The sequence below is a fragment of the Paralichthys olivaceus genome, chromosome 8 (genome assembly GCF_024713975.1).
Source record: "Paralichthys olivaceus isolate ysfri-2021 chromosome 8, ASM2471397v2, whole genome shotgun sequence".
Taxonomy (NCBI): Eukaryota; Metazoa; Chordata; class Actinopteri; order Pleuronectiformes; family Paralichthyidae; genus Paralichthys; species Paralichthys olivaceus.
In genome coordinates, this window is record NC_091100.1 from 8,025,207 (window position 1) to 8,052,671 (window position 27,465).

At 40.8% G+C, this 27,465-nt stretch overlaps 1 protein-coding gene across 20 annotated transcripts in view; it reads left to right on the top strand.

Annotated features, from left to right (window-relative positions):
- Positions 1-27,465, top strand: part of inpp4b (inositol polyphosphate-4-phosphatase type II B) — a 183,097-nt gene that overhangs the window by 150,934 nt on the left and 4,698 nt on the right. For 14 of the 20 annotated variants that reach the window (XM_020101330.2, XM_020101329.2, XM_020101333.2 and 11 more), the window contains 12 exons: positions 1,254-1,358; positions 1,571-1,621; positions 4,573-4,681; positions 12,958-13,141; positions 18,879-19,214; positions 19,991-20,129; positions 21,702-21,874; positions 22,747-22,870; positions 23,534-23,660; positions 26,291-26,431; positions 26,736-26,833; positions 26,959-27,071. In XM_020101330.2, the coding sequence (XP_019956889.2) occupies positions 1,254-1,358; positions 1,571-1,621; positions 4,573-4,681; positions 12,958-13,141; positions 18,879-19,214; positions 19,991-20,129; positions 21,702-21,874; positions 22,747-22,870; positions 23,534-23,660; positions 26,291-26,431; positions 26,736-26,833; positions 26,959-27,071 (1,700 nt within the window). The remainder of the gene's footprint in view (positions 1-1,253; positions 1,359-1,570; positions 1,622-4,572; positions 4,682-12,957; positions 13,142-18,878; positions 19,215-19,990; positions 20,130-21,701; positions 21,875-22,746; positions 22,871-23,533; positions 23,661-26,290; positions 26,432-26,735; positions 26,834-26,958; positions 27,072-27,465) is intronic. The other 6 variants (XM_020101339.2, XM_020101336.2, XM_069530709.1 and 3 more) reach the window with 1 other exon arrangement.

A 27,465-nucleotide genomic window follows, 5' to 3' on the forward strand; every position in this document is an offset into this window, starting at 1 on the left:
TGACACATACAAGCTGCAAATTATAAAATTATGCACTGGATCAGTTCTTACTGGTTTTGGAATTTATTTGCAACATGAGCTGAATTCCTTTGAGAGGAAATTCAAATTCATGTGTCTTCAGAGGATTTAATTCAAGGTTTAAATGCCAAATCAGATTAAACTTTGTAATAAGCTAAGTTTGGGGTGTTCTGTACCTGTTCTGAATACTTTCATTTAAGTGAATTATGCGTTTAACACTTAGAATTTCCGCTGTGTCTCGGCTGTTTTTGAAAGCTTAGCCTCGTCTCAAAGAGGCTCATCAGCCCTATTTTACATATTTGAGATCGGAGCAGCCAACATGAAGAGTCAGATTGTGATTTTGAGCTTAACTGTAAGCCACAAACAAAGAGTATCGCTTGGCAGAAAATTTTAATTGGATGTTTTTTTAGCTGCAGAGGGCATAAAATCCTCCGCTTAAAGGATTACTCCACACATTAGTGGATGTTACCAGCAGCTGATTGAAAATGAGCTACTTTCCAGATTCTTGTTCGACTCTAATTGATACATTCTCTACCTGATACATGTAGATGTGTGTTAAATGATCGCACTCGAATGGCTTGGAGGTTCAATCACAACTCTAATTTCCACCAAAGAATAATTTGTAGTTTCCTGTTTTAAAGAGTGTTGGTGTAATCTGTGATATTTTCTACTACAGTTCTTCTTTCTTTGGCTGGATAAATTGGGTTTTACTAAATGGAAATATGGTTGTACCCTTTATTCAGCTTGTACTTATGAGGCGACCACAAACTGGAGGCCAATTAAAACCTCATTAAGTTTGGTACATTCCTTTTCCACAGTTTACCTTGAATATTGTAGCAATAAAGTAAAAACACTACTTCTGCACCCTTTAAATGGGTTTTAATTCGGTGCTATTGTATAACATGTATGGCCGTTTGTCACGGAGTTCTTCATTTGAGAGATCTCAAGTCATTTATTTTCACAAGGGTTTTTTTTTTTCCATGGGAGAATTAAAGAGAACATTTGAACATCAGCCAATTTTTTAAATCTAATGTTTGTTAATCTTCTTCTGTATCTTTGTTCCTCTCTTCATAAGCATGTTAACAGGATAATAAAGAGAAAAGCTATATAAAGCAGATGCCGAGAGCTTTCGGTGACACAAGAGGCTATAATAGGGATGTTCCCACCTTTGAAATCTTTGCCAGTGCGGTTATGTTTCATTACAAAATGACTGACTCACGTCTCTTCTTTTTCAGGTCGATCATTCAAGCCAAGCTGCTGCAAAGCCCAGAAATCTCTGGAGTTCATCCCAATAAACTTGCACACGCAGAGGATGAGGGTGACGTGCCCCAGAAAAACAGGTATTATACTTCTGCCTTAGCCTCGTCGCGGACTGATTATTACACTTATTGACTTTGTTTTTCCAGAAGCACCTGAACTGTTTGAGCTGAATAGTCTGTCCACTTGGAACCTAAACAGCTTCCACAACATATGACACACACTTCTGTCAGCTGAGGCTGCTGTGCTTTACCCCTACTGTTATCTCTCTATGTCTGACTTCTCCATCTGTCAGGGATCCTCAGCAGGCTCAGACAGGGGGGTTCATCCTCACCCAGGCTGAAAGGTGAGAATTTACTTGCCCTGGGAAAGATGGCGTAAAAACGCTAATGAAAGCCCTTTACGTTTTTCCAGAGAGAACGACCAGGCTGTCTCCTCCACTGCCACTCTCTGGCCAACAGAGCCTGTTATTGTCCTGGAACTGTCTTGGTGTGTGAAGGCGACTAACTGCTGCCTCAGTACATGTGCGAGTGGGCTCCATTTCAACTGTGCACTCGATGATTGATGGGAAGTTATAGACTGACAAACGTTGACATAAACTCTGGTTCTCTCAGTAAAGACATCAGGGATGACAGATGAGATAAATCAAATCAAGTCGTCATATAGTCGTGCTACGGTTTTACACTGTCAACCCAGAAAAGGAGGAAACCTCAAGATAGAACAAGCCGAAAAGAAAAGTTTATAAAGTAATTGATTGGCACAATGATATAAACCCTCTGTTGCTCCAGTCCACACCTCGTCTCAGATCCTGGCAGTGATACTTTATCTGTCTGTGTGAGTACACTACACTACGACAGCAGTACCTGGAGTTACACATCTAAAGGACACACTGCCTGCTGACTGCTTAAGCAAAACTTCCTTCTTGTTTTACATTCTACAACTATAGAAGACTGTTGATTCTTTACTGAATCCACATTTTCTATGCTACACATTGGTGGTAGCAGCAACTGAAAAAAAGCCGCCCCCCTTAGGAAACCACATTTAAATCTATTTTATCCAGATTTATTTGGATGAAATTGCACAAACTCAAAGATTTCAGTCTCCTAAAAATGCCAGATTCTTTTCATTATACTGCATTTTACTGAGAGGTGTTAAATGACACCTAACAAGAAGGTTGCTCCAAAATGGGCTGAATAACACATTTACTGTGATTTGAAATACACATGAAACAAATGATTGCAATCAGTCAGGCCCAGGAAACACCATCCAGCTCCTTAATACAACAAGAGTCTCAGCTTCCAACCGTAGTTAATTGGTCTATTGTATCATTTGATTTTCTGAAGTGATGCATTTCCTAGAGTTTGAGTTATGCAATCCACTCCACAACACTAAACCATTCATTTTTATTTTTTCTATTGATCATTCAACAAGTAAAGGATATCAGGGGTGAAAAAAAATCCACTTTGAGCCCAGTTTTCCTTTGTTCTGCTGGAAACGGCATCTTAAAAAACAAAAACTGCAAAATATATCCAGCCTAAAAAGCTTAGCTCAACAGAGTTGAACTCAAAGCAGTCATTTAGGTCAAGTAAAATGATGTTCTGTCATTGTTAAAGGGGGTTAAGTGTGAAATATAACCAGTCCTGCTGACAGCCACAATTCACTTCCTCTTTTTAAGACTGTCCTCTCTGTACTAGAACGGCTTCTGTTGCTGATTTATTGAGGAAAGAATGGCGTGAGAGAAGGAGCAGGCAAATCAAGCACAAATTGGTCATTGTGCTTGATCCCCTGAAACTCACCATTGTATTCCACTGCACTTCTTCTGTGGGAGAAGCAATTAAGGGAGCTTGGACGTCTGCAAACTCCAGGGGCCAAACGTGTGGCGGACAAGGGGCCTCGTGGCAAGGCACAGGGATAATTAATGGAAGGAGCAGTGGATAGTAGCAAAGCCCCAACATCAAACCTCTTTTGGTCCATTGTTGTGTTGTTAAGGGATTGGAAGTTGTTGGTCACATCATTCACGTCTCTGTGGCAACACTTGGAGCTTTGTTGTGTCATTAATTTCTATTTTAAACAATTTTTCAACAGTGTTTTCCTGGTTGGTGGTCAGAGCTGTGGATTGTTGTTTTCCTGGGGGTGTTCATTAACTGACCTGGCAATAAACCACACCAAAACTTTCACCCCCACATTTCCCTGTCCACCGCCACCCCCCCTTCACTGTTTCCCTGATTAAATTGTCAGCTTCATCCATTACTCATTCAAAACCAGGCCTATTGTAAGCGGCCCCGGTGCCTGCCTCACCGTCTGTGGAGTGTTTATTTACTTTTGATGCCAGTGTGCAAAATGGGATGAAGTGCTGTGACATTGGACGTCCTTGTGGTTCGACATGGGGGCAGCGCTGCATTGAGACCAGTAGATGGCTGGAGAGAGGACTGTCAATAAAACAATAAATGCGCAATATGAATCAACTACAACTATGCACGACAAAAAAATGCAGAATAACGTCATGCTTCTAGTGTGCATTCAGATGGTATATCTGTTGCAGAAAAAGAAGTGTGTGTTTAAGAATGGAACTCAGCCTGACATATATTAAACACATTAACCTAAACCACAAAATACTTTTACATAAAGGAATGTAATAATATTCATACATATCAATATAAAACCACTTTCTAAAAGTTACAAATTCATAATAGAAGAAATCAGAACCCTCCATGTTCTAGAAAATAAATTCCCAGGATGGATAAAAACTGCTAACTCATAATTACATCATGTAGCATGGTACACAAACATAGTGCTGCATTATCATATATCATATGTTAATAACAATTACATATAGTAAATATAGTTGTACGATACTTTAATTTAATCTCTTTTAAAACTTAGTCCAACCGAAGGGCTTTTACTTGATTTCCTTTTATCCTTTTCTTAAACTGAATTGATGTTACATTATTTAATTTGATGTCTTGATTTTAGATCTTGTATTATTTTGTCTTTGTCTTGGTATTCTTGTTTTTATGTGTCCTCTCTGTGAAGCAGATGTTTTGAATTGTATTAAACATAGTTGTTAGTATTAGTACATATCATGGTAATATAAAACATTTCAAAGGAATGAAAGTGAACCTTTTTTTCCAAAATTGCAAATTGAGATAAAGTTTATTTAAAATAGAAAATCTTGAATTGTATTTTTTTCACATTATTCTCACCTCAAGGTCGTCCATTGTCGTCAGTGTTTTCAAGGTGTGGAATTATCCTTGTCTGTATTCACAAAGTCATCAACCCCATTTTCTGTCTTTACAGATGCATTCTATGACATTGTCACTGTCGGTGCCCCCGCAGCCCATTTCCAGGGCTTCAAGTGTGGTGGTCTGCAGCGTCTGCTAAGCAGATATGAAGCAGAGAAAAAGAGGTAGGTGGAAAATCACCTTGCAAACCTTCACAGCATGCACACATGGTGTTTAGAAGGAATGGGGGATTTAATACAGGACACATGCTGAGGTGGAAACAGGCTTGTATTGACAAAAGAATTTAACTTGGCCATAATTGATAGTGACAGACAAATTTGTCCCTGGCCAATGGACCTGATTTTCCAAGCTCTATACAGTTACTTACAGCCGAGCTGTGCTGAATTTAGAAATGAACTCCTCTGCGTCTGACAGCTCAATTTGACTGGAGGCAACAGGCATGATGGAAAAGGTTTGCTGAGTTTTCCTGCTCTGGTTCTTTTCCCTGACAATCTTTTCCTACTCCCTCCTCAAGTTGTAGGTTAACTAGATGTAAAAGATGTGTGGAGAGCACCTGGATACCAATCTATAATCGGTGACTGTCAAATGAATCCACAATAAGCAATAAGCTGCTGTTCGGATGCAACAGGCACTAAGAAATATGAGCACATTACTCCTTTACTCACCAATTGCACCGGTTGCCTGTTACATTCTGCAATGATTTCAAAATTCCACTCATCAATTTCAAAGCAATAAATGGCCTTATTTCAAACGACATCAAGAACGTATTACCCTCCTCTGTGCCTGGGCGTTGGTTTAGATCAGTGAATGTAGCTCTGCTGGCTACTGACTGATCATAGCTGCTGACTAAGGGTGACAAAGCCTTTGCTGATTGAGCCCTGAAACTGTGAAACAGTTAGTTATTGAGGCCACAAGGCAACATCCTTAGTGTCTTTAAAATCTCTAATTAAAACCTTTTTTAATAACAAAGCTTTTAAGAATGTTTGACATAGATATAAGATCATGAACTGATTATCTTTCTCTTGTTTAACTACTAAATCAAAAGTAAATCAAAGGGCCTGTCCAGTATCTACCCCCACCTCTCGACCAATATCAACAGTGACCCCCAGCGACCCTCAAAGGATAAGAAGTACAGTTAATGAATGAATTGATATCATCACTGTTATTATTACTATTATTCTTATTAGTAAATATTTAAAGAGGGGTTCATTAACCTGAAGAAAATAAAACTTACAAACTAACAAATATAAGGTGATATATGTCTTGGCCTTGCTCAGTGTATACACACACGTGCAGTAACAGAGTGTGCACAGTGTAGCAGTGCATCCATATGACTTCATCAAATCTGAGATCAACTGTATTCTGTACGTTTTGCTGTCTCTCCTATTTTGGATGCAGGATTGAAGTACATGTCACTGGAGTTCAGTATGTGGTCACTTGACTGATGCCAGAAGAAATGAAGGGTGATATTTTTTTCCAAAGCTCCCCATAGAGTGCAAAGTCATTACAGACCATGCCAGATCCAATTAGTTACAGAGTTTGCAGCTCAAGAAAGAGGAGGAGATGAAGAGGGCCGAGGTGTGACTATAAAATGGATAAATTGATGGTAAAATAGTTGGGGGCCTGTGCTGATAATAAAAACAATGACAGGACTTCTTTTACGCTAAAGTGCACAAGTGAATTTGCCGAAGATGGTCAGTTTTATCAGCTAGCATGAGCTGTGATAAGGTTAGCGTATTTTTTGAGAGTCCACTGAAGTGAAATCATTTTCTTTGAATGAAAGATTAGACTTCAGAAAGAATTCACTGGGGAGACTGAGCTTTTTGTTTCATATTTGACTTAGCTAATCACTCACTGTAGCTTAAATTTTCCAATTTTCCGCCTGGCTAACTGACTGCGGTCTGCGCTGAGCCTTATCCATGTTTGACCTGGAATGCAGTCGTTTGTCAGTCATCGTCAGAAATAGAAATAAACTGGGTTTCTCTGTGAATTCAGAGTGGCCATTGTAATAAAGATGTGTGTTTACTTTAAATTAAGATCATGGTTTAATTTGATTTTATTATAAATGCACCAAATGTTTGACCAAATATTTAGCCTGGAAGGACCGGATGGGTGTTTCCTTTTTCATAATGTGTGAATGTGAAGTACTATAGTCATGTGTCCAGGTCCAGCTGAGAGTCACCTAATAGCACTGCAAGTTAGCCTATTTCAGCTATGCAAAGATTCTCACACACACACACACACACACACACACACACACACACACCTGCTCATACTTCTCCCTGTTTGCCTCCTCGCCTTTCAGAAGCTACCTTTTGTAATCACATTTGATTAAAAAGGGAACAATCGGCAAGATGTGACAGTTGGCTGTTCAATGTGATATTAATTCATCGAAGAGAAGATGGAAAAGGATTGGGGAAGGAGAAAAAAAGCAAACCTGAGCACAGAGGTGTTACCAGGAGGGCAATAAAAGAGCCATTCATCTTTGTTCCCTGGACACTGGAAGAGAGGGAGGAGGGTTCTTTCCAGATCCATTAAAAACCTGCATTGGCCAAACTTGGCAATGGCCAGAGTATGCAATGTAGTTTGTCTCTCAGGATGGGCCAGGAAAGAGTTTAATCAATAGCTACACTTAGTATTCTTCCAGATACCCTGCACATGTACACACAGGGCAAGAGCATTTATCTTTCATTAATGCGTACAGTCCCACTTAAATGGCTGTTTTAAAAGTCACTGGATTTTTATCCGTTTTTAATTGAACCCCATAGACATAGCTGTGGATTTGCTGAGGTGGTCTAATCTTTCATTAACAGCCTCTGCTGAATTATTCAGCTAATCTGCAGAACGATGCAACACACTTTTTGGAGACAGATTTTATGGAACTTGAATGTCATCTCTCTTTTTTTACCTGAATTGATGGTGTGTACGTGTCTGTGAGAAGAAGATATAGCATGTTTTTGACTTGTGTAGAGTTTTCTCGCACAATGTCGCATAGTGTTATACGGGAGCTGTATTTAAATGGTGCAGAAGCTGTGCAGCAGAGTTGCTCTCTGCATGTGTCTTTGAATTCTGCACAGAGAGGATGGACTCACTGTCATTGGGCCAGGCCTCCTGGTCAAGCTGGACCGCCGGATGACACATTTCTGGGACACAGAGTGGTTTAAACTACATCCCACACATTTAATAGAGTCTCTCGGGGCCGATGTTCAGATTTAATGTGACTCGCAGCATGTTGTCCAACAAAATAACTTTCTCCAAGTTCTACTGTGTGTGTTTTTGGGGGCTAAACATTGGCACTGGCTGGGACTCTATGCTAATGGGAAGCAGCTTGTTAGTAGTCTTTTGCCTTCTCTGGAATCAGCCTGCTTCAGGATCTGTGGATGATGAAGAGGGATGCTGGCAGCCGCCTTGAGGCTTATCTGGTCTCAGATCAGGGTTTCTAGCCTGTGCCTGAATCACTGAGGAAAGCATTGGCTGTTTTACTGAGAGCTGACGTAAGACCAAGAGACAACAACAAAAGATACCGATTGGCATTTAAAAAACCTGGTTTAAGATCAGATCTCCTATTTTTGCTGTGTCTGTGTGGCATTGACCTGGTGTGAAAACTATGATTAGAGTGTGCTGTCTAAATGAAGAAGGAGGCTTTGGCAGTCACCTGCAGTGCTGCAGGGCGCTCTGCTGACGTAGCTGCATTTTACCCCTGCTGGCTGTCAGCAGCAGGCCACAAGCTCTTCATTAATTTCTTCTCCACTATTAATTAGCCATGCGCTGGAGATGTTGGCTTAATTAGGCCGCTGGGCCCAGCAATTTTCTCCCTGTCATTACTGTTATAACCAATTTCTATTGATTATTTAGGAAAAGCTAGGACAAAGTTCAGCCGGGACGCACTAGTTTTACTGGAGTCTCCTCCATTAACCTGATTAAGCTGTGCACATGGATGAACCTTTTTCTGGGGATGCAGTCTGTGAAACTTGAATTATAAGAAGGTGATAGAGTGATAATTGCATGAATCAAAGTGCAGGTGCAAGGCGCAGTCAGGTGCATCTCGTGTAGAGGGAGTGGCAGGGCACCTTCTGTGTTTTTATGGCCAGAGGCACACGATGCACTCAGGGCGCAAAAAGAAATGAGGTGGGATTAAGAAGAATCCATTATCATACATTATCAGTGAGTGTGTTGGAGTCTGGCAGCAGTTCTTCCTAAAAGCATTGCTCTCCCAACAATGATGTACTGGCATCATGTAATGGAGTCTGGAGGAGCTTCACCTAAAAGGAAAGTAATACTCTCTCACAAGAGTTGCAACTGAAAATACAGTGTGAGCCAAAATATGACTCTAAGGTCAGATAGATTGAAATATAGCTTCTGGTCATGAGGAAAATCCAGTGGCCTCCATTGTTTCTGTCAGCAGTAGCTTTCAATTAGCTTACATGCAGCAGAAATGTCACAGCTGCCAAGGCCTTTGCACGTCTGTGCAAATGGGAAAATTACTGTAATGAAATTGGACGTGAGCCACAAATACAGTAACTGGAGTTATTATAATAAGTTGATTTTCAGTCACACCACTCTTATATTGAACCAGCACATTTATATGACCAGTCATGATTCCACTCAGCTGAGGCCTTTGAACACACCTAGACCTGCATCCTGGACTAGTAGCATAATCGGAGTATAACTTCTTTGTCTGTGTAATAAGATGTGTATGCAGTTTACTCTTTCTATTCATCTAAAAACATGAATAGAAAGAGTTTTTGTGTTTTCAAAATATCAACCATGTAGAGTGCACTGAGGAAGCAGGTGGCGGTGGTCAGATGTTGGTCACTATTAACATGGATAATGAGTCCTGATATACTGTATAATTTATATATACTTTGTAATGGAGTCTGCAAACAAGCCTCTTTCATCAACTGTAGCTCTAACTTGAGTCGACTTAAAAGCAATTTGTGGGCACATAAAAGAGCTCACCTCGCGGTGTGTTTGCCGATACATACATGTTGGATCATTGGTCTTTATTTGACAGTGAAATTGAGCTTGTATATTACTGATCAATGGTTAAAACTCTCAGAGGACAAATGTCGTCTGATGTGATGTTCCTTAGTTTGTCCTTTTAGGGGGAAACAACAAAGCAATTCACTTGAAATGCTCTTCTACTCCATTCTATGGAAATGTAAAATTATGAGTCTCTTAGGGCTGTAGACACACACAGTACATAAATATTCACAAACAACACGCAGATTTAAAATTGCCTCACATTCATATTATGAATATCAGTAAACATTCATATGCTGTGTACATTGGTTGTGCACAATGAGAGCAAAGCCTGGTGCAGTAAAAGAGAATTCCCAGTGCCACTACAAGTGCTGTTATTAGGAGCCTCTGCGTCAGCAAACTTACAGTGTGAGTACAAAGAGCCATTAAACCCTTTATTGTCTTTTCAAAGGGTTTTCTCCATTTTCTTTGTGATTATTATAGATAATATCACACTACAAGGCAAACAAAACCAATATATTTCACTCAGAATTGTCTGATCAAATGGCAACTGCATGAGAACAAAGTGTGTAAGTAATGTTTCCAGATTGCAACTTTGAAGTGTCTGCTTTCAAACTTCCAACAGTAACTAAGTAAAGAAGTGTAGGAGGGTTTTTTTTACTAATTCAGGTGTGATGTGAGTCCGTCTTAGACCTTGACAGGTGGGATGATTTTCTACTTATTTATTAATAGATGAAGATGCAATTTCTGACTTTTCAATCACCTCCTCTCTTTCACATCCTCAATAAAACATTAATATTTTAGCTCCAGGTGATATTTATTCCAGCACTGTTGGTACTGGTTTTATATTCTGCATTTTTATTTTTTGTCCAGACCCTTGTTTTATTGGCATCATGTTTTTAAAAACTTGGCACTCAGCGCTCCCCATTTGCATACGGGATGGGGGTGCCAAGGTTGAAATGACAGGCAGATCCTTGGGTGCAACATCAGCTTTTGTTTTTCACACATTTGTGCTGTTTTACCTTTGCACGGTTGGCCGTCTCGGTTGACCCTGTTTCGACTGACAGCATTGCTGATGAGGCAATTAAAGTTCCTCGCCGTAGCCAGCCTTAGCGGGGATCAATTCTGTCCTCTAGCATCAGGTGGCGGGTCCCTACATTCATTATTGCCTGCATAGTCTCCCTAATGGGATTGGATTTGTTCTTATGAGTCAACAGGGTTGTTATTGAATCTCAGTTGCTGAAGCAATTCCCCTCTTCCAACAACTTCTTCTTCTTTGCCTCGTTTCTGGAGTATCTCCATTCAGTCCTGGAGGATCTTTCTCTTTAGTTCTGCATAATGTAGTAAGACGAATGTAAGCTCACAGGGAATTAAAGACTTCACTTCGCTGCTGTAGATTATTTAATTTTGGACTGCTCTTAGTATTTGAAGGTGTATGGTTATGGAAGGTGTAATAACAGAAGATTAACAGGCAGAAATGTTGGTGTTCTGTGTTGCGTATCGAGCACTGTTTGCCCCTGTCTCCCTCTCACTTAGTGATTCCTTTGATTCGCTCTGAGCTTGTGGGTGGTCGTTCTCCAGGGGTCTCATTAGGTGTAATGACAAGGCCAAGATTTAAAAGTTAGCCAGTCAAAGACATAGTTAGTGGCTGGGACCAACTACGCCTAAGATTTTCACACTTATTGATACATCAGGTGGAGCTGTTCCCCACCGGACGACTTCAAAAGAAGCTCTTTCTCTCCCTCCCTGCAAAATATTCAGAGCACTACAGAGTACTGTATAATTCCAGCCTTTTGTGTGTGCCCCTCCCTTCCTCTGTCTCTCTATCTCAGTGTCTCTCTCTCTCTCATTTGAATAACCCCTTAGGATCTGGCTCTGGGGTCTGGGCTACATAGAGGTTTAGATGTAGCGCTCCACGCTACATCTGATGGCAGAAACGTATTGAAAGTCACTGGACATTTACCCGAGGAGAATGTTTGATTGGAGTGATTTGCCCGGATTCTAGAAAGTGACAAAAGGTGTTTTTTGTCTGAGATTAAATGGCACCCTTGCAATGAAGAAGGGATTAAAAATTCATAAGGGGAAAATAATGGATTGGTGTTGGACTGCAGGACCAATTTAACAGTTCACACAGAGCACCTGGAAAACGCTGCTGCTGGACATTTTCAAAGCCCCAGAGAAACGAAAGTTATGCACCATAATGTAATGTTTTTTGTCAGGAAAGTCCCATTATTCACCATACGTCAATACTCAATCTCAACACCTTATGTTTTCCTTTGAATACATCTTTAGAAGAGATTTTCTGATTTGAAAAGACTCGATTTTACAGCTTTTCTGCTTCTGTTATTAACATGTTTTTTTCAGTTTCTTTCTTCAAGACCCAGAGCCTCTTTTTCTATGCAATCAGGTATTGAGACTGATTTGTACGTATGATGCAAGTACAGAGTTGTGCTTGTCGCTCCCTGCCAGGTGTCTATTCACCATTTTGTGAATATTGATGCTGGAGTGTGGAGCTGCTACTGCACAAAGCCACTAAAAGGAGTGCATTACTTGCTCTACAACAACTGAGGGCTTTGAAAAAAATAATTTTCTATTATAGTTATAGAATTTTATAGTTAACGTAATAGAATATATTTGATGTGTTCAATATCACTAATTCCATTTTTAAATGTTTACTGTTTCACAATAACAGTTTCTTCATATAGAGGTGGTGCATGGTCTTAACACTGTTTATATTGTCGCAAGAGTAAGAGCACATTAACATATTCTTGAACTAGTGCAGTGCCTGTTCTAAACCTGCCTGTTTGAAAGGGGCTGTTTGTTCGGATTCATTTCACAGAACCCTGAAGCCTCACCGCTGGAGAATCAGTTGTCATTGCTGTTGTCGTGACTGTGCTGTGGTCATGATCGGCAACGTCATTTACATTGATGAGTCCCAGCCGCAGCTTCAGAGTGCAGACTGTTTGTTTTGAGTTTGTCGATATTTAACATATAGATTGTCGACCAAACTCAACCCTGCACGTCCTTACGCCGTCAACAATAAACAAAGGTTCCCAAGATAGGTATGTCACAGACAGACAGAGATTTCTGGAATTATTAGTTGGATTCGATTTATTAGTTGAGATAGATTACGCCTCAATTTGGATTCTTTTGTTTCAGAACCTCCAGATGCTGCAGTGTTGCTTGTAACTGGTCTGACATCAAATAAATATATTCCTACTTTCCTAGTTTTGGCACATGCCTAAAGAAAGTGGACACTGAGCAAAACAAAACAAATGGGTAGAGCTTCAATCCATGCAGCTACAATTCCATTACAAACAACTGTGTCCCAGTTGGGCCACTTTCATTTCTACTCTTAAAAGTGATATACAGCCCTTTATCCAGCCCATGACCGTGCAACCTTAGCGGAGTCTGTTAAATCTGAATCTATGTTTTCTTTTCTTTTCCCGACTCACAGCTTCAGCACTGCCTACCAGTGTATCTACTACTCACCAGAGCACACAGCCAAAGCTCAGGAGGTACTCAGCACCATGAGCCTCCTCCAGCCCCTCATCACAAGCTCAGCGGACCAGCTCCTCCAGGCTGCCCAGGAGCGCTCTTCAACTGGACTAAAGGATGTACTCAAGAACCTTTCTGACAAGGTGAGGCAGCCCCCAATCCTCCAACCTTACTCCTTTCCATCGGAACTATCCATCTATTTGTACTTTGTTGAAAGACACCACTTTGATTCCTGGACACAAAATCAAACAGTGACAGGTTATACCTCCGCCTGAAAAGCCTTTTAGTTAAACTTTAATTAAACCCATATTCAACTTCATTTTTTGTGTATGGGTTCTGCATTTCAGCCTTTAAGCAACAGTTTTCCTGGTGGACCTGAAATCCAAGGACTGTTGAGGTGGATGTATTGTTTTAATTTGCCGACTGTGTCAGAGTGATTTGGTACCAGCTCTGGTTAAATCCCTAAAGGCAGCAACATTAACAAACTCTATATAACTTCAGAACTTTAAACCAAGCAGTTGTTTTGATACAGTTGCACACACACTAAGCAGACAACCTCAGGAAAGACCCGTAACTCATCATAAAAACCCAAACTAACAAAAGTGAATAGCAGCATGGACGTTTATGGCGTCGAGGCGTTTTTATCAGTATAATTAATGAATTACATCTGGTGCTGTCAGATTGCAATCTGCTGTGGGAGAGATTGTTTTTTCTGTCACAGTGGAATACAGCCCAATCAGTCCGCTTAATTGGTACATTCACTCTGTCACCAGTTCCTCTCATCGTTGATTAGACTCACACACATCGGCCAAGTAAACCCCTGGCCTGGTCAGCACAAGCAGCGCTGCTCTATGATGATAATCTGTTTTTCTATGTGCGTAGGTGAACTGATGTTCAGTGTCATCATTCCTCCAAATCATCAACAGCATCTCATGATTTATGTCAGTATTTCCTCCTGCACATCTGGTCGTCTGTCACAGAAATCTTTTTTTTTTATAGACGCACACAAATTACCTGTGTGTCTGCAAACACACACACAGACACACTTGATGACTTGTTCACACGTGTACACACCTGTAGAATAACACAAGCAGAGGTGTAGTGCTGTGCATTAAGTTGTGGCTTGTTTGGTATCTGCTCTTCTGATGATGTGAAGTTAAGTACATTGTATAAGTCTAACTACAAGATCAAATACACTGACTTCATCCATAGTTTCACCTTGTTGACAGTATTACGCTGCAGTCAAACAAACATGCTGCTAAGTAAAGTATTATAAACTTTAAAACACACACATCCAAACACAATGAGAACTGGGCTCTGGACAAACACCAGAAGACAAGAAATGTCCACACACCAGGTGAGGATCCTACAACCAGACTTCATGAGACATCTGAAAAAGGGTCTTTGCCCAAAACTTCACCTGGGATTTAATCAAAAAGTCTGGGGGAGCATCAGCTGGTGTGCGGACCTTTATGGTCTTCTGGCTACGTAGAATTCGGTCATGTGTGACATTTAAAAATATAAATGAACAACACAAGTAGTTTGTGTTTTAAAAGACGATCCATCTACATGTTTGTTATGAGAGTCACATCAGTCCTTTAGGCTACTCTGAGTTTTTCCTTTAAGGATCTGCACAGCATTCACCACATTCTATTTTTATACATACTAGAAAACTCCACACTCACTCCCATCGTCAGGTTTTTATATCCATCTTACAGACATGTAAGTAAAGGTGGATGCATTTGTGAGAGGATCACTGCTGTGTGAAGGTTTTTCAATTCAAGTACTCGCTGCCTCTGACTTTCTCCCTCTCTGCTCAGACCACCTTTCTCCAGGCCAATCAATATTTCACTCCAGAACACTTTCAATGGGCACATTCTGACGACAGATGTTCTGTAGCTTCTCTATATATGATGATGATGATTGTGCTGATGATAATAATAATTTCTCTCTGATGATAATCACAGTGAAAATGGGATTTGCACGCAACTCCCCTCCCTCCAGCTGCATTGTAGCACAAGTTATATCTCTCTAACATATCGGTTACCTGCAAAGAGCTGCCGGTTTGATCACCGATGCACGATTATGCTGAATGATGCGTTGAACAGAGGTCACACACACATTAGTGAGTGAGTGTCATCACGGCCAAGTGCTGTTCTAACATGCTCTCTCCATTCAGCCTCCGTTCGCCTCGTCTGTTAAGTTACAGAATGAGTTTTTTTTTCTCCCCTGAAATGTGTTCATCCCTCAGGATAAAACCACACAGAAACATTCGGGGTGAATAAATTCTTACTGTTTTCCCTGTTTTTTAGATCAAACGCGACTTGTGTTTTTTGCAGTCAGGGTCCACAGAGGCGTTCTCTGACTTGCACTTCTGCTCAGTCAGGATCACATCGGCAGACATGTTTAAGAAAAACTAGCAACAGAATCTCTCCCAAGAGATTTCAGAGCATTTCAGATCTCTCAAACAGGTAGGTGTGGAGGAGCTACACCGAGGAGTCGTTTTTGCACTTGGAGAGGCAAGGTTGCTTTGGTTTAGCCTTGATAAGAAAATGAAGCTGCAATGCTTTTCTCTTTTGCCCAAAGGTTTTCCCTGATATTTCACTTTAAACACAATATCTGTTTGGATACAGAACATCAAGCACCTTCCCTCTAGATCCTTCTGACTGAATAGTTAGGAATATAACCGAGGCAAGAAACTTAATTTATACACCTGACTTCTAATGTAATCAGTTCACTTTTATCCACAACGAAAATGCATGAATAGCATTTTGGCTGGAAATAAGCTCACCAGTATAAAAAGTTATCGTATGAGCACAGGCATTGTCAGATATGACCCTGCGGTTAAGAAGTGCAAATATGACCCAGATTGTTTTAAATACATTGTGTGTCTTTTTTCACTCATCTCAGGAGAAGATAATGAATAATACATGGTCTCATAGATTCCAAATTAACATTGAGGTCAGATAAGCAGAGTTCAATTTGAATATGAATTTACATTTTGAAGTGTTTTGGTTGCTCAATCAAGTGTGGCCCTTTTTTTTAAAAAAGCTCACTTGGAATTTTTTTTCATCTTTTATAAAATATAAAAACGTCTTTCTATACGTGTTCGAATGACGGAACATTGTCCTGACAGAAATTCCTTTTCTCATGTAATTTTACATTTCCTCTTATCCATAGACTTTAGCTCTCACATCATTGACTTACAGTAATGGAACTCATTTGTAGCAATGCAAGGCAATTAAAATGGATATGAATTTGTTACAATGGTGTTTTAAGTGTAGTCGTCATCTGCTTTCTCTGCTTAAACATTCTTCAAATGACCTGTTCAGTGGGTAACAGTCCAATCAAGAGCAGAGGATTTTGACTGATGATTGTCTTGGTTTTTTAAATAACTGGTAGCATCATGTGATGAACGCTGTGTCTCTCAAAGCAAATGGCCAGTGTATTCTCAGTAAAAGACAAACTAATGGAAAGTGGTCAACGTAATAGAAGTACAGAACAGTCACGAAGTGTATAACAATAGAACTCATTGATGTTAAGGGTCTTGAAACATAAGCACATGTGAGGACCAGAGACAAGAGGTACTGATGAGTGTGGATGTAGAGTAAATGTGGATAATTGTAGAGGTTTTTCAGTCACATCAGTGGATCTGCCCTCAGTCATGATTAAAAAATGGATTCCTTCATGTGAATGGAAACTCTTATTGAAAGCATGTGAAAGAAATGACCATGGTGTTTAACCATGAGAACAGAGCATGTTTAGACCAAGTTGTGCGGTGAACTGAGTGTAACTGTTTGAACTAAAGTGGCACTCTACAGCACCTATACCTCTACCAAGGCCCTGGGAAAACCAAGGACAATGTAAAATGAAGTCTAACAAAAAACCTGGATCTGCACCAAAATGTAATGGGTTATTCTCTGACCTATACACCAACATTCCAAGTTTTTGATGATCAGGTTTTGTGTAATCTTGCAGACAATCAAACGTTCAAACCAACAGAAAAAACAGACGGGGTAAAAACAGAGCCTAATCAGCAACACCAGCATTATGAATGATGCAAAAAACCAAGGCTCATAGTTTGGACTTGTAGCTGAGCTGTGTATGGTGAATGTGCAACGTTTAAAACAGCATATAAAATCCTGTTGTATTTGCATTCTGCCTTGTGTCTGCCAGTCCCGGCCCTTTATCTGTTTGTACATCAGCTCAAGGACACTACTTGGTCTGTGAAACAGGAAGCTTGCAGAGAAAAGTCCTTTACAGTCCAATTTGATTCTCACATTTGCATTCGCACATGCAGCTCCACCGGGTGATGTTTAGAAAAGTTGCACGCGTAACACAGGACAGTAACTGAGTTCTGTCCCAGAAGTCGTAAGATTTGTCGCTGAAGGGCTCAGAAAAGTCTTCATATCCCCCCGATGATGCAATGGAAACTTTTCACACCGTCATTATGCAGCTCAAGAGCAACAGAGAAGGAACTTAAGGGATCTTTAAGCTAACTTTATATTTAGTATTTAACATTTAGTTTTTAATGACCACAGCTCAACTTTTACTTAATTCTAAATGTTTTATCCTTTAACATATTATATTTTTCTGAAAGTTTATTCAGAGTAATGTATTGTGTAAACTGTATTCTTTTGTGTGCCATACACAAGATGAATTGACATTAATGCCTGTGTTTTTGGATGATAATGTTTTTTAACTTGAATCAGATGCAACTTCATGATGAACTAAACTCAGTAATTTGTGGATCTTCACAGCTGTAGCACTTGACTTTGGTCAAAAATGTGAATGAACTACAGGATCAGAAATCAGAACTGAACTCAATCGAATGGAAAAAAAAAATATTGGTCAAATATGTTAATACAAGTGATGTACTTTGATGTATAAATCTGATTATAGGAGAACATTAGAGTGGAAGGAAATGGCAAAAAGCTTTTTTTCTGCACTTTAAGTGGCCCTTAATGTTTTTATAGTGAGGCCGAAACCCACCACAGGTCAAAAAGATAAGGCCTTAAGATGATCATAAAGAAAATGATTTTCTGCTGCACAAAATTGTGTTTCGTATACCAACATTTTTTATTTGGATTCAATTCAATTCAAAACACTCGTACCCAAAGGGGCATTTCCACGCAAGTGGGAGAGCAAAGAAAGTGTAGAGTTGAAATGTAGTGTCTCTTGTACCAGGACAGGACTGGCCACGTACTGTATCTACTTTGCTGACTTTGCCGCCTCCAACACTTCTCATCGTCTCAACATCCTCATCCGCTATTCTGTCCGCATCAGGGAGGCAGGCGTTTGTGTGACAAATATAGGTTTGTTTTAATGGAGGCTTGGTTCACGCGTTTTATTAGACGGCATTTTGCTGTGGTAATAGAATTGCTTATTGCAGTGCTAACTCAATTACTCTTGAGAGCCCTTATCATTTTTTACGCAGTGGCGGCAGCAGTGGCGAGGCTCCTTGGTGCCGGGATCATCATCAACATACAGTGGCTGGTGAATTTGTGATCAAAAGAAGTGTGCTCGTGTAGGAGCCGGCAGGATGAGGAGTAATTGAATTGTTTGTTGTTTGTTGCTGTTTTGGTTTCTCACTGGCTGTGCTGCTGTAATGGAGAGCGGCTACTTTATGGTGAGGGAGAGTGTTCATTTTCCTTGTTTCTGTTCACCTGCTCTGTAAATAGTTACTCGCCTCCACGCTCACTTCCACCGGCGTTTTCTTACACCCACTCTCCGCACCGATGTGACAGTCATTTTCTGTCTCACTCTCACCATGTCTGTTTTGCTTTTCCACAGCTTACATTTTCATTTGTTGTGCTATCCCACAATAACTTACAGTATCTGTCTCCCATTTATCTTTTTTTTTTTCCTTCTTTGCTACAGACAGAGCAATTTGTTCACACACTTAAGGATGAATTGGTCAAGAGTGCACTGCTAGCGCTGCATGCAGCACAGCCCGGGTACGTTTCCAAGAACCAGAAGCAAACCCCAGCACAGGCCGGCCAACATCAAGGTCACATCCACCAGTGCAGCGACCAGAATCAGAGCCCGGTGCAGGGACTCCCAGGACACAGTCCAGCCACGTCTGTCACTGAGAGTACAGTGATGTGTAATAATGTGGACGGATCACAAACCACGACAAAAGGAGAAGGTGGAACTCTGCCTCTGAAGCACCAAGACTCCATTCCACACCATAAAGAGTACGACGAGGAGGAATGGGTGAGGTTGACTCATTAAGAAATCTTTCAAAGCTGCAGCTATTTATGGTTTGAGTTCATTTAAGTACAGAATGACAAACTGTTATTTTTACTGCTGGTGCCCACTGCAGAGTACACACGGGAAATAAGCTGTAATACAGATAAACCATTTTTATGGCAAATAATCTCAATTACTTCCTAAATTATATCACATGCCAAACACAACTTTATTCATTTTAATGAGAGCTTTTCAGTTCAAACCCTTCATCATGACAAACTGCTGCTTCTTTTCATGGAAGTGTTGAGGACGGGTTTGTTTGCATGTGGAGACAGTGCCTGCCACACTGACAGCAGCAGCCGATCATGATTCATGCACGCTGGGGCTTAATTATCCCTCAAAATATTACTCACTGTTTTAACATGTTCAAATCTGACTTTCTGAGGCAACAGAGACCAAAATGCAAACCATCACTTTACACATACACACAGTAGGATTGACTTATTTGTACACACACACAGAGAAGTGAAAAGCATCGTTTTGCGGTGAACAGTAGGAGCTCAGGAAAAGAGATAGAAAGCTGCAAACACTTTGAGGGTAATATCTGAATGTTCAGACAACAATTTCCTTTTGACCTTTTGAACAAAGCCAGTTTAGACTATAAAGGGAAACACCTCATTGTTTTTGAACACATAAATACTGTACATATAAAAATACTCAGCATGTACCGTGTGTGACAGAGTGATCCATCTCTTCAGTGACTGCCTTCTGACTGCTGATTGTGTACTCTGCTCTTTCAGGACAGGGTGTGGGCCAACGTGGCCAAATGTCTGAACTGTGTCATCGCCATGGTGGATAAACTGCAGGAGGAAGACAACAACAGACAGGAGCCAGTCCCTGAGCAGCAGCTGGCTGACGTCATCACCTCACACAACTCTGGTAAATAAGTGCTGTGATGATTGTGTTTGTGTGATGCACACACTTCTGAGGGAAGTTTGCACACTGGCAGGTAAATGACCATCAATAGAATACCTGTTCTGTTATTAAAGTGCACGGATGTTTGTTGGTCAGTATTGAAATGAGCAACCAGCCACTGGACAAAATCATCAGACAGAAAGGTTTGATTTGACTTCATAGAATATGATTTCTCACTGTGAGAGAAATAACACTGAACAGTTAATGTTTCGGTTGAAGAGAGTGACACAAGACTCAGCCCCTGTTGTTTTAAGCATTAGCAGAAGAGAACCTGAAATTGTTGCCAGAAAAATGGATGAAGGCAATATTTGATATGCAGAGCCATTCACTGTTGACTGCAAGCTGCCCAGTCTTCCCTTACATCCAATGAAATCCTGCCTCCAGCTTGTGTCCAAACAAGTGCCCAGTCTGTTCCAGCTGCCAACTGGCAAACACAGCAGCGGCATTAGTCTGACCAGGCGACAAGGAGGAAGGCGCATGTGTGTGTGTGCGCCAGATGCAAAAGCACTTTGCATGTGTGTAAGGGTTTGTCCGTTTCTATCAGTTTGTGCCTGTGTATGTATGTACTGTATGTCTGCGTGTGTCCTTCTGTCCAAGTTAGCGGACAGGTGAGGACAAGGCCGTCTGCCCTGTGTTCCGTCTAAAAGATAAGCTCAACTCCCCGAGCACCTTTATTAAGACGCTGAACAGGCTCAGAGCAAGTGGTCATCTGCTTGTCTAAATACAAACATGGACAAGAATAATGAGACAGGCTTTATCTCCTGGCGGAGAACAGTGAAGCCCAGGCTTTTCTGACAAGACGTTGTGGGGGTTTAGATGTTTGGACAGGTGGGCAGCTGAAGAGATGACAGCTGGAGTTCTGTTTCCTCCTTCTCCGTTCAGAGGCAGTATTTGCAAAATGAGATAAGAGATGATTTCTCTGACAGACAAGGGCAACCTTGATGTGCTTTACATTCTCTTGAATCTGTCTGTCTGTCTTCTATCTTTCTTATGTCTGTCTGTCTGTCTTTGTACGTGTCGATACTGACCCCCACCTCCCCTCAAAAACTCCTCACTATGTGGGAGCAGAAGTGAAAAGTGTTTCGGCAAGATTCAATAACTCAACATTACTTATCCAACACTGCCCCCTGTGAGCTATTGAAGGGATTGCAAGAAACCCACTTAATGCAGGAAATACAATTGAGACACTGTGAAAGCAAAGTATAGCTGTGTCCTGATTCCTGTATATTATTTCTAAGCAGGTGTTAAGTATGTTGTGTGATAAAAACAAAAGGTTGTTTAATGTTATGTTTTGTGTGTGTGTGTGTGTTTCAAAAGTCAGCAGCTGTAATTACTTCTCCTTTTCAGGGAGGCATGAATGGCTAAACTGGTTTCAGCTCACAGATTAACTGTTTGTTGTTTTTGGCCTGAGAACAATGGCCATACACACACACGCACACGTAATCTAACAAACCCATCTCTGTCTGCACCTCTGCACTCATGCCCATCCCACATATGTCCTCCTCTGTTCTTTCAATATCCCACGTTGCTCCGCAGGTGACTGGAAGGAGCAGCTGTGTCCTCTGGTGACCAGGTTAAAGGACTGTGTGATGGAGGTGGCGGAGAAAGCTAAGAGAGCAATGACTTTCGTGCTCCTGCAGGAGGCAGCCTGCAGCATACCGCAGGGCTTCCTCCTCCAGCAGAGGCGGGACGTGGTCTTCAGTCAGGCAGTAGGTGACAACACAAGAGGAAGTCAGGGTTTCTATAGTAATGAGTAATAGTTCATCAGAGGTGGAGGCTCTTTCTTATAAAGTGTGTTAATCAGTTTGTCAGCAGGTAGATGAGTGTAATGCAGAAACTAAAATAACAACAAATACAAACACAGTGCTGGCAGAACAGAGAGAGACACAGATCCAACAGACACAGCCAGATCGTCTGTTCTCCTGGGAGACTGGCCAGGTTATCGCAGTCGCTCTGAGGAACTACGCCCACCAGCCACCCACAAGGCAGCACAGAAACATACACACAGCAGGAGCCACTAAGGCAAGAGGGCGTCTTCATACGTCTTACATTTTAGCCAGTGGAGATGTAAAGTGTTTTTTTAATCAAATCACCTGTTTGGGCCAAAGTCCACTCAATGCTATATACGAAGAAGGTTCTCCACGCATTGTTACATTTTAATTAAGTTAGATTAATTTTCCAGTGGTTCTGTTAATTTGACACAGTGACAAACACAAAAGTCACAACATGCTCACCTCTGCGTACTCATGGTCAAGTTGTTTTTTCCAAGAACAACTTAAATAAGATATGGCTCAGTTGTGTGTGTGTGTGCGCGCGCGCGCGCGCTCTCGTGTGCGCGTGCATGCACCTGCATTTTTCCCTGTAAAGGCACAGTGTGTAAAATTTTGTGACATATAGTGGTGAAGTTTCATGTTGCAGCTGAATGCCCCTATCTCACCCAACCCCCTTCCAAACATGACAGCTTCAAGCTTCATTACCATTGGACACTTGAGTATTTATCACAGTGCGCCACAGTCAAAGTTTAACTATGTTAAACTAAAGTTGGGGAGAAGTCTTACCTGTGTGTTTATTTGTTTTACAGCTGGCAGCCTTGGCCTGTGGTTTCGTCATGAGGCTCTATGCAGGAATGGAGGACAAAGGCTTCCTGAGGCAGCTCCAGCTGGTTGGCCTAGTAGCTCAGTTTGAGAGTCTGCTCAGCACCTATAGTGAGTAAATGAGTTATGGTTCAATCAGAACTGGCAATCTGAAGAACATAGCTTGTTTTGCTTTTGAGGAAGAAAACCTCCCTGATAATTGTGAGGATTGATGAAGCTTAAGCAAAACCCAACTTGTAGAAAGGTTATGTGTCATTGGCACAGTTACTGACAAAATAACTTAATATTAATGTTCCCGGAGAAAGTTAAGCTCAGTATCTTTAGGATGAATGTTTATCAGATCAATACAGTAAGAGGAGGTTGAATTAAATCCTGTAAGATACAAGTACACTGATTCTTGTTATCTGTACCATCATGATCAAAGTTCTCACTCATGCTGCTCTGCTAAATTTCATGGTGCAGCCCAGCAAGAAGTTAAATAGATTGGTCAGTGAAATTAACAGCTGCACGCAGAGCGAGGGGCTCGACGTGGCCTGAAGGCTCGCGGCCAGTAAAGAAGTTAATTGGCCAACCACTGATCTGACAGTGTTTCTGTCAATCACAGTCACGAGTAATTATGGGCAGTTTTACATTTTATCAATAATTCAGTTTAATCCTATTTGATTTTTATATTTTGAGTTGAACTCTCAACATCAATTTGAGAAGCTAAAAACACACTGTTCGACAATCAGGAATGAAATCACCACTCATCTTGTTTTGTCAAACTGTTCACAGGTGAAGAGATTGGGATGCTGGAGGACATGGAGGTTGGAATCTCAGACCTGCAAAGAGTTGTGTTCAAGATCACAGAGGCTAAGACAGATGACCTCAGTGACCTCCAGCCTTTAGTGTGTGGCCGACGGTGAGGCACTATCCCCCTTGCTTTTTGCTTTTGTGCTTTAAGGCCTAGAAGGAACTTTGACACTATGTCACTGAAATCTATGAAAGCTATACCTTATTACTTCCATTAAGAAACGTTAATAGGTCTGTATAAGTTATGGGGGGAACACATAATAAGCCTAAGCTATATGTTTACACATTTCCCCTTCATACAACAAGCTACTTGACGGTAAAATACACCTGACATGCCTACTTGACTCTAAAATGAGATTTCGAGGATTAAATCGTAATTTAATGAGAAAAGAGATTAAATGAACCTGAGTCCAGGATCAAAATCTTGATCTAATCTCATTGTTTCTTGAGAAACTATGAAATCTCTGAATAGCATCACACTGTAACCAAAGTTACGCAGTTGACCACCTAACATTTCCTCATCAAATAGTTTTCCACTGATACTTTTGACAATGTTGTGCTGATGATAGAAGATAAAGTATTTCATTATTTGTGAAACTTATACTAAAGTATAACTCAACAAGATGCTCCATATTCCTCATTTTAACTCCTCCAGCCTAATGACTTATTAAGTGACTTTATTTTTCCCTTTAAAGGTACAGTGTGTAGAATTTTGTGACATATAGTGGTGAAGTTTCATGTTCTGCCTAACAGATTCAACTCCCAGTTTATATATGAGAGTTATCATCGTAAACCTAAAGAAAACGCATCTGGTTTTCCTCCAGCTCTCCTTATCTGTTTGGTAACAGGGAGAGAAAGGCGTTAGATGCATTAGAGCCTTCCTTAAGGGGGGGGGGCATTCAGAGGAGCTGAATGCCCCCCCCCCCCCCCCCTTACAAACATGACAGAGAACCTGTGGAAGCCTTCAGTTGTCATTAAAACCCAAAAGTTGTTTAGTTTGTAAAGTTTGAACAACTGTAAACATCATGACGGCCTCCGTAGAGAGGACCCCCTTGATGTAAAAGTATTTAAATATAAAGGTCCCATTCTAGAGTAAAGAAAACAACAATTCATACAATGGATGAAACACATTAGTGAAAACATCACAAGGATTATTTAACATTCAATTTCATCCTTTCATCCAAATCTTACACACTGGCCCTTTAAGTGGCCCTAACACTCATTATTATGATATATGCATAAACTAGCTTCAAGCTTCATTACTATTGGACAATTGAGTGTTTATCACAGTGCGCCACGGTCAAAGTTCAACTACGTTAAACTAAAGTTGGGAAGAAGTCATATAAGTTATGACTTGTGGGGAAGACATTCATGAGGTGGGTTTGTTCTGAAATGTAACTCCCTGACAGCCTCTTGCCCAATATCACATTTGGCAAACATCTGTTTACACTCCCTCTCAATTACTCTTCCCTCTGATGGGGCCTCGCCCCCTGTGTGAAGGTTTGTTAAAGCCTCTAAGTGGAGAGGCGAGTCATCAACTCCTTCTTGCTCTGCCTCTTATGTATCTCCGTGGAATTCCTGAGAGGCCATCAATTCACGCAAAGCTTCACTATGCACTTGGATAGTTTAGATGTTTGGTTTAGTGAATAGTCCAAGAGCAGCTAATGCCCAAATTTCTGCTCGGGAATCTATTGGGCTCATGGAATATGCATGAGGTGCAGAACGTTTCAAAGTGTATTCAGATTGTAAATCTAAGCCATTTAGAAGCTCCGTGAAATAAATGGATTTTCCCAGTGTTGTATATAATCAAATCCTGTTCATGACGCCAAGTCTTGTTGTATATTGGGGTAGCGATGATGTGAAGATGATGAAGGAATCTCCGCTGACACTGTCTTGATTGTATTAAAGGTTTATTACAAAAAGTTCAGCATCAGTACAAGCACTGCAGTCTGCTTGGAGAGAGATCCGGGGCCAATGTGAATCTCTTCTGCCTAACAGATTCAACTCCCTGTTTATACTGTATATGAGAGTTATCGTCGTAAACCTAAAGAAAAAAATCTGGCTTTCCTCCAGCCCTCCTTATCTCCTTGTGATGTGTTATGGGTCAGGGAAGAACCCAGTAAACTTTGCTGAAGATCCAAATACAAATCTGGATATAGGGATATTAAATGTAGGGATATTAAATGTAGTTGGATAAGGGGACTGTTGGGCCTTGAAGGAGGAATGCACTCTTTAGTGACATTCCAATTCATCTCATGACATTTTCCCAAATAAATGTCAGAAAAACAATATCATAATCCCTCCTCTCTCTTCCTGTAAAACCTTTTCACGTTTGATGATTCCTGCTGCAAGGACATTAACTAATTTTTTTCTTTCTTGAATTTTTGACACCCTCCACTGTGGCTTTAAAGTCTTGTCAGTTACTGACCGGCAAACAGGGTTCATTCATGTCCTTAAATAATGCAATAGTTCACTTGAAGGCCCTGGTGTGAGCTGGTGTCCTCCAGGAAGATCACACACTCCTCTTTCCTCGCCAACTTCCACGCATTCGGTCACCCTTGCTTACTTTCCCGTCTCTAGCACTCACACAGCATCAGCCTCTCTCTTACAGCTTGTTCTGGCGTGTCCTTGGTGCCAAATTCCAAAACACATCAGAACCTGCAGCATTTGTAAAATGAGATTTTGTTGAACCCCTCTCTGTCTTTCTACCTTCCATTTTGTTTCTCCTGTTGCATTCAGAGACCACTTCACTGTCGAAGTGCCATTACCAAGACTGGTTTTCCAGACGTTGCCAGAGGAGATCAAGGAGGGCAAACCACTACAAGTGTTCCCGGTGCTGTTTAACGTGGGCATCAACGAACAGCAGACTATAGCAGAGAGGTACTGACTCAGTGAAGGGAACACGCTCTTTGTGTGAACATATTAAGAAAATGCATTTATGCCCACAACAGCTTCCTTCTCTGCTGGAGGCTTTCAAACCCTGTGATGACATATTCAAATTACCTGAACTGTTACATATTAATCTTTATTACATTCACTCTGATAAATCTTAATAATCTGGCATTTATCAAATAACAAATATAATCCCACCAAAACAGTTTTATTCCTCATCTTCTAAAATGTTGTATGATTTTCAGTGAGGGTCACGAGGCTTGAGGGTAACTGCTCTTATTTCCTCTGTCAGGTTTGGAGATATCTCCCTACAGGAAAGAATAAACCAGAAGAACTTTGAGATGTTAGAAGCCTATTTCAAATCCTTAAGTGAAAAGGTGCCACTAGAATGTAAGTGCAAAGAGACACAGTGATCCTAAATAGATATGAGTTTGAAATCAGAGCTGCATCCACTGTTTTAAATTTTGAACCAAATCCAGAAACAGGCCCAGTCATGTCATGTTCTCTATGTACAGGTCTACCTTGTTTTCAAACACAGACTGATGTTAAGGAATTACTTGAAACCCTGGGCCAGAATGTAGTCACAAAGAAAAGGAAGAATGTGGAGATACTATGGATTGCTGGATCGGTGAGCACTGTTTCTTCTGTTTCTTTTTCTTTTCTCTAAACTTGCATAAGTCTGTGTCTCTGGATAACCAAGGTAACAAATCTGTGAACACTGCTCTGTGAATTTATGGGCTGTGTGTGAAAAGGAAACTGTCTGAGCATGGTGGATTGACTCTGGTGATGCCGTATAGATACTGATCTTTTACCTGACATTCAGTATCTGAATTGCCTCATAGAGCAGCATCACAATAAGAAGAGTTAGATATAAAAATGGTAACCCAGCTGCTGCAATCAAAAAGCAATGTGAGAAAATACCGTTAAATAGGATTTCTGCCTTTTGCATCTAATCTGCATCAAAATCTTACATAATGGTCTCTGCATCACATTCAATTCCACCGGTTGCTCATTACGTTGCA